This window comes from Medicago truncatula, chromosome 4, assembly GCF_003473485.1.
Source record: "Medicago truncatula cultivar Jemalong A17 chromosome 4, MtrunA17r5.0-ANR, whole genome shotgun sequence".
Classification (NCBI taxonomy): Eukaryota; Viridiplantae; Streptophyta; class Magnoliopsida; order Fabales; family Fabaceae; genus Medicago; species Medicago truncatula.
Genome location: NC_053045.1, coordinates 38,428,706 through 38,438,989, shown reverse-complemented (window position 1 = coordinate 38,438,989; position 10,284 = coordinate 38,428,706). Strand labels below are relative to the sequence as shown.

The 10,284-nt window shown below is 31.0% G+C and overlaps 2 protein-coding genes across 3 annotated transcripts; both read right to left on the bottom strand.

Moving 5' to 3' along the window:
- Positions 1-602: 602 nt before the first annotated feature.
- LOC11440290 (dnaJ homolog subfamily B member 13) lies at positions 603-3,265 on the bottom strand. Its single transcript, XM_003607465.4, has 3 exons — positions 2,917-3,265; positions 1,882-2,315; positions 603-1,202 (listed from the first exon to the last, which is right to left on the bottom strand). Exons 1-3 carry the CDS (start codon positions 3,079-3,081, stop codon positions 758-760), a joined length of 1,044 nt encoding a protein of 347 aa, XP_003607513.1. The 5' UTR covers positions 3,082-3,265; the 3' UTR covers positions 603-757.
- A 2,150-nt stretch (positions 3,266-5,415) lies between these two features.
- On the bottom strand, positions 5,416-7,002 carry LOC11440686 (signaling peptide TAXIMIN 2). Of its 2 annotated transcripts, XM_003607464.4 has the most exons (3): positions 6,875-7,002; positions 6,628-6,788; positions 5,416-6,493 (listed from the first exon to the last, which is right to left on the bottom strand). In XM_003607464.4, exons 2-3 carry the CDS (start codon positions 6,741-6,743, stop codon positions 6,370-6,372), a joined length of 240 nt encoding a protein of 79 aa, XP_003607512.1. In that variant the 5' UTR covers positions 6,744-6,788; positions 6,875-7,002; the 3' UTR covers positions 5,416-6,369. The 2 variants fall into 2 exon arrangements, with proteins under 2 accessions (XP_003607512.1, XP_039689471.1); XM_039833537.1 differs by lacking the exon at positions 6,875-7,002 and having other exon boundaries at positions 6,628-6,851.
- Positions 7,003-10,284: the final 3,282 nt, after the last annotated feature.

Sequence of the window (10,284 nt, the reverse complement as noted above, 5' to 3'; positions counted from 1 at the left end):
TGTGACGACTGTGATCACTTTAAAAACACTTTTTAGCATTTTTCATGCTATATAACTCGGGTGAACTTGCAGCAAAGTTATTATGGTTAGATGACATCCCTCTTTTTATGGTACTTACGATATCTAATAAGAAATTTTTGGACAACATGTTGCGTAGATCTTGATACATAAATTAATCAATGAATAACTCTTTGCGCATAATAGTGATTAAAAGGAAATATTTCATTATGCATGTTCAGAATTTGGTTTAGTTAAGGGTTGTTATTTCACAAAGGCTTTTGATTAATCTTCAAGTATGGATGTCTCATTCATATTATTTAACTTTTAAGAGACCAACTCAAATAATTTCCAACATCGTAAGGCTTTATGTGTAGTTCAAATTTCTTTTTAATGGCTTTATGTGTAGTTTTAAGTACCATGATTCCATGAATGAAATTTTTGAAATCAGATTTTATTTTATGGTTTTGCAGATGTTATCATTACTAGCATGTGGATGTTGGGTCTTGCTATGTTTTCATATAATAAACAGAAGGAAAAAAAAAAATCCGTTCAAATTGCATATTTAAACAAACAAAGCCATAAATGATATAAGCTCTTCTAAATGTTAAAGGAAAACTAATCAATTTATTAAATCAAACTTTTTAAATTTTTCAGCAAGTCCAATACATAGAAACATGGTAAAATATTTTCATGTAAGTGGCTCCCTGCGATATCTTCGACGCACTGTAGACTATTGTCAACCAATATATGTTCAATCTCAGGCCGAGGAAGCCAGGAGTTTCCTAACTCCTGCTTTCTGTTCATCGGTGAGCCGAGTAGGGAACTTAATGTTAAACTTAATCCTCAAGTTTCCTTTCTTTGTTGGATCCTTGGGGAGTGGCATTCCTTCTTTTGGAACAACCTCCTCATAGTTGGGATGGATAACATTGTTGATTGGTATGCTTAAGTTTCTACCATCCAATGTAGTGAGGTGCACTGTGTAACCAGTTAAGGCCTCCGCAAGAGATATCTTTTGAGTCACAATCAAATCGTTCCCTTCACGACTGAAGACGCTGTGTGGCCTTTCGTCGATGACAAAAATAAGATCTGCAGCGGTTACATTTGGCTGTTCGTTACCCTTCTCCGGGAAGGTGATCTTTGTCCCCTTCTTCCAACCAGGCTTCACGGTTATGGTCAATATCTCTTCCACTGGCATGGTTTTGCTGCACACACAAGGAAGATTAATACATACATGGTTAATATTGAACATGAAAGTTTTCTATATAAATTCTTTCATTCAAATGACACAACAGAACAAAAGAAACACTATGCATTAGCCATTGCATAAACAAAAACATCTTATTCTAACTAAGGGCACAGACGTTGCAGGTTTTGATCCTTTTTGCTAACAAATTCTCCCTCCCCTGACAAACTGATTGGCTAAAAAAATGCACAGATAATGAAAAAGATGTACAGGTAAGTAGAGGAAACCACTCATCAGCCAAAACAGACATCAACATAAAACCAAATGAGTAGCAGACATTGGGTGGTGAAATATAACCTACTTGACAATGTCATGTTTTAGGCTCATACGGTTTCTTCTTCGGTCGATCCATTACAGAATAAACCATCAATATAGTACATAAATCATCACACTCTCCAATTTAACCCTATAATGCATAAAAACAATTAGTCCTCAAAATATATGAAATTCGTCATTTTAGTCTCGGCTATTAAAATGCCAAGTACTAACATGTTTGATTTTCAAATATTTTAAGAACTAAAATGAAGGATTTTTTATGCTTTAGGGACCAAATTAAACTTCAACCATTTCACCAAGCACAAAACCGACTAAAAAAATGTAAAAGAAATTGCAGAGTAAAAGCAATTACTAGTACTCACCCACTAACATCTGCAATTTCTCTAGAGATCTTCATCTTCTTTGTAGTTCCTCTATATATCTCCTCAAGAGTGCAGCTCAACTTGTTCTCAATTGCAGGAGCTTTCCGAGGTGCAGCTTGACTCATATGGATTCCTCCTCCTTCTCCAAAAGATCCAAACATATCATCACCAAACATCCCCCCAGAGAACCTTGATCTCATACCACCACCACCACCTCTTCCACCCATGCCACCAAATGGACTTGAGAATCCAAAAAACTCTGCAAAAATGTCATCTGCATTCCTCGGATTGAACCGAAACGACCCAGGCATATCTCCTGTGGAATAGAAACTAGTTCCACCTCCACTACCAGCATCAGGAGGAGGAACTTGACCCTTTAAACCTTCTTCCCCATATTGATCATAGATTGCTTTCTTTTCAGGATCAGCAAGTACCTACAATAACCACAATTCACATCATAGTAAGCATAACCCAAATAAATAATTAAATTATTGGATTTTCATTATTTAGCTCATGATTTCAAAGAAAACTAAAAATTTGCAATACCCTTATGAAAAATTCCATACATCTACAAAGTATGGTCGGTCGGCTACATGGATCAAATTACGTCATAAAATTCTATCATAAACCATATTTTAGTCCAATTCATTAATCTCTAATCTCTAAATCTTTCTTAATATTTTCTCTTATGAAAATAATCCATAACTAACATAAAACTATATTTTCAGTTTCACTATTGCACTCCTAATTTGAAACAAAGCAAAAAAATTGGCAATACCCTTATGACAAATACATAACCAACAACATACAAAAGTTTGTTGAATTTCAATGTATTTTCTTTTACTATTTCACTGTTTGACAAATACCTATATTAAGTAAACCATTTTTGAAAACAAAACCAAATCATTTCACGCTTAAGAGAAAACACATAACTAAGCATGACCCAGGTAATTTTTTATATTGAGTTTCATTGTTTCACTCATAATTTTTGAAAAAGCTAAAATTTTGATAATACCCATAAAGAAAAAAAAATACCTCATAAGCTTCAGAAATTTGCTTGAACTTAGCTTCAGCATCTTTTTTGTTGGTTGGATTTTTATCAGGGTGCCATTTCATGGCAAGTTTCCTATAAGCTTTCTTGAGTTCATCGTCGTTGGCATTCTTATCAACCTGCAAGATTTTGTAGTAGTCTACACCCATTTCTTCTCTCTTTCTCTTAAGTTTTGCGGTTTAAATTGTCGTTTTTGTGATATATTTTTATGTTCACTTCACTGAAGTTGATGATTGAAGAATCTAATATGTTAAAATCTTTCTGGTTCTGGAAATTTGACATGTTATAAGAGGTGTAGTAGAATCTCGACTTTTGTGGAATGTTCCAGATATATTTGTTAATTTTTTTGATTATTTTTTATTTATACTGCCACATTTCCCAATCATTGGTGTCTGGTTTATATGGGCTGGGCTGGGCTAACTAACTAGGTCCATACAGTTTATTCAATGAATTTTGCTGTTTAGTCCTCCTAAAATTTCAAAAATGCACCTTTTATATTTGTTGGAAGTTACGTTCCGATAGCATCAGAAGCTATCTTCCGTTTGGTTAATCTGTTGTTCGGCTTTTCTAGGCCTACCTATACTTCCTAAGTCGGCTCCCAGATAACCACCTTAGCCATATTCTTTAAGTCGGTACCAAAATCCAACTTTAACATGCTAAAACTTCTTAATATTAGGTCGGATATGCGTCCGAGTTAAAAAGCCCTTTTTAACCGATTTAAAAAGGGTTTTATGTACTAGTTATAGTGGTCATACATATGTCAGATAATAACTTTTGTACTTAAGTTTTCAATACTTCCAAAGTAATTTTTTTAAAAGAAATTTGGGTCTCAAATCACCATTCGTACATTTATAAAGTCACGATACATTCATTTGGCATCAAAGAAAATGTAAAGTATCAATTTGACCCTCATATTATCAATCTACGGGTTTTCCTTAAATTGTACTGATACATATTAGAAGTTATGTTCCAGATGCCATTTAATTTGGGAAAGCAAACTTCTTTTCCATCATGGGAAAGTAAATCTCAATCATTAGATTCAAGAGGAACATTGATTTTATCATAGTCCTTCTACATTATATTTTTTCCCCTTTATCCCTCAATTTCAACAACAACAACAATTCCACTAACAGCAATGTTTTCTACAAACAACAACAACAACCTCAACATCAAAATCTTCATCAATCCCTTAATTCTAACTTCCATCTTCATAATCTCATAAATAAAACCAAAAAAATTATATGTTGGAAAACCCATAAATAAAAACCCAGATCAAACAGAATTCAAATTAAAATCGATTCTCAATAAACTAGCAAAATTGTAAAAGAGAAAATTTGTGTATCTATTGCCTTCCTCTTCGTTTGTGTGTATTTGAGTTTTTTTATTTTTGAATTTTTATTTTGATTTTTGGAATTTTGGGTTTAAGAGATGAACAAAGATGAATGAGAGTTTTTATTGAGGGATGAAGAAGAATAAAGGGGAAAAAATATAATGTAGAAAGACTATGATAAAATCAATGTTCCTCTTGAATCTAATGATTGAGATTTACTTTCCCATGATGGGAAAGAAGTTTGCTTTCCCAAATTAAATGGCACCTATGTTCCAATATGTGTGTTTTGATTAATGCATAAGAAGTTATCTTCTCATAAGTTCCAAAAACACATGTGGCTTGTTTTTTAATGTTATTTCAAAGTTCATGTGGTTTAATTTATTGTTTTTTGTTTTGTTTGTTGAACTTGAGGTGTATGTTGTTGACGGTGTGAAGTACTTTGTGGTATATAGATATGAAGTGTTGAAGATGATTTGATTAATTGGGTTCATTGTGAAGTAGCACTTGCTAACAAATTAGGTTTTGATAAAATTGGAAAATAAAAGTGATTATGTCATTTTTGGACCCCTTCCTTGATGTTTGATAACCATGTCTAAATCACTACAATTAATTCATTAGTATCATGACGATTTAACAAAGTAGCTAAGCTCACTGTCTTGGCACTTAATCCTCTTCTCCGATCACAACTTCATAATGTCGTAGGTGAGTATGTGACCTTTGAAGGTTTTATTTAGAACATTAAATCCTTTGTTACAAATATGGTACTACGATATTTCTAAAACTAGAATTGTTCACAAAATTAATCTTAGTCAAATCTCAAAAACTAAGGTTAATAGTCATTCAAAATTTAGATCGATTCATGAAAATTCGTAAACACATAAAAAACATTAAAAACAAAGATTTACAAAATAATACTAATAATTCATTTGCATAAAGAAGTACTCAACGAATTACATGGTTTAAGTAGCTATTAGCTACGAAGAAGTTCATCTACTTGACCTATTCAAAGAAATCTAGCCGTTCGTACGTAATCAAAAGAGAGATGACAACAAGATTATGAAATTACAATGAATAGACAATGAAGAGGTTTTAAAACTTCACCTAGCTCTTCAACCCAGATGAGGTGACTTTGATATCTCAACAGATTGACCTCGGTGCCTCAAAAATTAACTTCAGAACCTAAGTAAAGGAAGGTCCCAACTTAGTTCTTCAACTTGAATGAGAGGACTTTGACATGCTGACTTCAAAACCTAATTAAAAGGACTTTGGCAGCTTACTCCAACGAAGTTAACCTCCCAAGCTCAACAAAAGGGCCTCATGTTTGTACCATTTTCCAGTAAAACAAAGGTAAATAAATGTGCTACATTATGTAAGATAATAAGCAACCTCTCAATTGCGGAATTTAAAATGATACATACATTTTTTTAGAGGAAAATGACACATACATGCATCCTATTAAAATGACACATACATGCACCCTGTATATAGGGTATATACAAATTTCTTTAAGAAAAGTTGTCATAATTAAGTCACACACATACATACACCCTGTATACAAGGACATAATCAAATGCAAGAGAATGTCTTGCAAAAAAAGTTCAGGCTTCAAGATACTTATATATTTTCATATTTTAAGATAGTACAAATTCGTAAAAACTAATTTATTGAAGTTCAAACAAAAACTTACATCTAGTCTATTAATTATCAGTTTTTGATCAAAAAAAATTAATTATCAGTTTAGTTGGAGTTTAAAGGAATTTGGGTTCTAGAAACAGATTTTCTATTTTCTTTAGATATAAATAGAAATGAACCAAAAATAATAGACAGTTAGGAATTGAATATTGCAATTAATTAACTTTTATCAACAACAAAAAAAAACCCCAAAAAGAGCTTTTACACTAGTGTTAACTATATTTTTAATGAATAAAATAGAAATAATTCTACAATGAGAAGCTCTTTATATGTAACTTCTCTATACATAACAACTAAACTATACTATTTGTTTCAATTGAGAAATTCCCACAAAACTAATTCCAAATTGGAATACAATAATATAGAAAGAAAGAAAAAAAAAGGATTTATGCTACAAATTAATAGTACTTATCCTCTAACAAGGAATTTTGTTAACAAACCATCTAAGAATTCGAACTGGAAGCTTTATCAAACATACAGCAACATTGAGCAATCCTGTGCAGCATATGCAACAAGGACAGCAGCAACTCAATATTGACCTATAATAAAAGAAGATGAACAATTCATGAATAAAACTATTTTATTATATATAGGAAAATTGAACTTATGATAAGAAAAATACTACAAAAAAAATAGAAAATGGTAAGAAATGAGTAGAAAAAAAGTTGCGTACCCGATAATCCAAATAATTGCTCCTATAAGAGATAAAATTAATGATAATAGAGCAAAGGGTAATCCAATGAAGAAACCCAAAGGTCTACATTCACAAAAGTCTTGGTCACTTGCCATTGATATTATGTTAAATTGGAATATGTTTCTTTATATGATTTGAATCTGAAGAAGAAGAAGAAGAAGAATATTATGAAGGAATCAAGATTAAGTTTATAATAATATAGGAATATAATAATAATATTAATTACATTAAGCCGTCTTAATTTCGACGTAATTTCCAAGGCAAAACCCAGCGTGACGAAAACTCCGATGACTATATATTTTGTCGCGTTGACTATATATTACTGTCTCTTTGATTTGTTAAACTAATTGTTTACCGTTTCTTTTCATCTAACTTCTATTTTTATGTTTATTTCACACAGAAAAAGAAAAAAAAAACTTCTATTTTTATGTTGGTCCTGCTGTCTAATCTAACCTTTTTTTTTTTTTTTTGACAAAGTCTAATCTAACTTTTATCATGTGCCAATTCATCATGGTTAATAAATAATTTATCATGGTGTGTCTATGTACTACACTACTAATGAAAAGAAAAGTTATCATGGTTGACAATTGAGGAAAGATTTGTTGGTAAGGAAGATCTCATAAATAAAAAAAGTGAATGCTAACCATTGCCCTTAGGGTATTGGATAAGGAGATAAAAATAAAAATATAGTATTGAAAAATGGTGAAAAGTGATAAATTTAACTTTTTAAATGTCAAAATATTGTTGAAACCAATGCAAACATATTACTTTTGGCTTCCTTAACTATTGCTCTGAGGGCAATGGTTAGCAAGACCATAAAATAATAATTGGTAAATACATTTGTTAAAACTCTTTGGACCTAAATTTCTTTAGTACAAAAAAATTAGGTGAATACTTTGATGCCAACATTTTTATTGGCTTCATACTCATTATTCAATCATCTATTAATATCGTATCATTTTTGGATGGTGGCGGAAGAAAAATGTTGATGTTTCTATTGGGTTATTTAGATGGTGGCAACGTCCTTTAGATTGTTTTGGGTGCTGGTGATATGTTTTTGCTTTGTTTCTTTTTTTGGTGTATTGTAATTGAACTATATTGCTTTTTTTTAGCATATTTTTGTGCTCAGAGGAGCATCTTTTATCGTTAAATATAAATTTCATTTTGACTTATTAAAAAATATATCATATCATTTTTAAATTTCAATTATTTTAAAATAAATTTAAATATTTAATTTATGTTGAATCAGTGCCCAACAAAACTTCAATTACAATAAAAAAATCATTTCAAAAATTTATCATGTGATACTTAGTACTATGTTTTTCACACAGTTGGTGGTAGTGAGTTGTCATAGAACACTTGTCACTTATCCACCCTTCACAGATGAGAGAGTATATATCCTTGAAAAAAATGTAAGGGATCATGACATCAACGTGGTTTTTTAATATCAAAATATAGTAGTAAATAAGTTGATTCAAAAGAAAGTTTGTCTTCGAAAGATTCTTCTAATATTTGGTTGGAAACGTGGCTTACAAATTTCTTTAGATGTCAAAATGGTTTTGGCAACCCTCTGGTTGGAATTCTTTGCACTCATGTACGACACCAATGACCAATCGATTAAACTTAGAGAACCCATATTGAAATATGGTGTAAATCAAATAATTAAGATGAAGTGGTCAATGGCCTGCACCAAAGAATAAATTGTTCATGAGAATTTGAGTTTGATTTTTTAGTGGAACAATTTTTTGTCAGACTTTACATATCTCTATATCCAACTTCAGGTTATCAGAATCCATTTCCTTTAAGAATCGTAGAATTAACGCAAAGAAAACCGTATTTGAATTATAAAATAAAAATATATATTATTTAAATCATTTGATTTTGATCAAACGACATTCTAATCTTGATTGAACGACAACTAATACTCTGAAAGTGTGAATGTGGTATTCTCATGCCACTTATCATCCAATTTTAAAATGAAGTGGTGATACGTTGACCACCATAGGTGACACACACACCTCTTCTACTACCACACACAAATGCAACATGTAGCCCTCACCATCCCACCTAACACTCTCTTTCACATGGAGTGTATATTAGGGTAGGGAAAAAATGGTGTCAAGATAACATTATTGTTCAAAATGTATCTGGGAATCTATCAACCAAAAACAATTATAAAGGCACAGACATGACTGACTTGTCGAATTTTGATCTATTGTTACTACTTATAAGCTTTCCTATTATGCATGGCAACATGGCGGAAACAGATTTTGTCTTCCCAAAATTTGATGGAGTTCGGTTTTTCTCGCACTTGTAACTGATTCGAACAAAGATGAAAAAAGAAACCCTGACTCTATATCTGATGGGGGTTCGTGTATCCCCATCCATACACTACATCATTCTGACAATCCAAAAAAAAAAAACCTTAATCACAAAATAGAGGAAACGACTTGTTTAAGGTTTACCTTAATAAACAAAAAAATATAGATATAATTTAAGGTCATCACTCTTGGTTCATTTGAAGGATCGCCATTCAAAACAAACTTTTTTAAACTAGTATGTCTGGTATGAACCTCTAGAAAAAGATCCAAAATTAAATCAGCATCATCTTTAATAAAAAAATGTAATTTATAATAATAAAATAATGAAGGTTGAATTACGGACCTACGAGCGGAGGCGGAGCCATCTTATAAGGGGTTTCACATCAACCTCCTTAACTTTCTGATTTTACAACAATTATCTATCTTTTTTCTGCCTTGAACCTTAATTATTTGCACCAACAGACCAAATAATTATTTCACATCAACCTCCTCAAACTCTTTTGTTTTTGTAGCAACACAAGCCTTTCCTTTTCTACCAACACAGGCCTTATCTCCTATTATATATGCTGACAGCTAGTTTGACATAGGTCATGCAAAAGTTTAATCTCATAATTTAATATCTTAAATTTGGATGGTTTAAAACTCAAAAACATTTTGTCGAAAAAAAAAAAGCTCAAAACATGATTTACTTGGTGCAAGTTTGATATTACTGTCATGAAAATTGATTTTGAATTGATTTTGAGTGAATTGATTATGTGAAATGATTTTAAGTAAAAGTGATTTTAAATAAAATAAATTGTGTTTTGATGCATTCATGTAAAAATGAATTGAACTATAAATATCGTTACCAAAAAAAAGAATTGAACTATAAATATATATGTGAAAATCAATTCTAAAATCAAAAACTACAAATTCTAACTTGAAGTAAAATCAATTTTGAAGATAAAATTAATTCTACTTAAGAGCAAGTAAACATGTCAAAATCAATTTTACATGTTTAGAATCAATTTTAACCTCTCTAAAAGTAGAATTAAACATACACTTAAATTGACTAGGTGTGAATCCAACTTAGTTTCAAAGGGACACAAAATAAAGATTTTATAAATAGAGTTGATAATTCTGTCGAAAAAATAAATAAATAGGGTTGTTAAAAAAAATTATAATAGATTTTTTTAAAATATGCTGCATTTTGTTAAAAATGTATTAAAATTTATAATTCTACATTTGTCTATAAATACAAGACTCTCGTTAACCTTAGAGAAGATATTAGAATCTCACCTTAGTAAAATACAAGACTCTCTTTTTATAAGGAAGT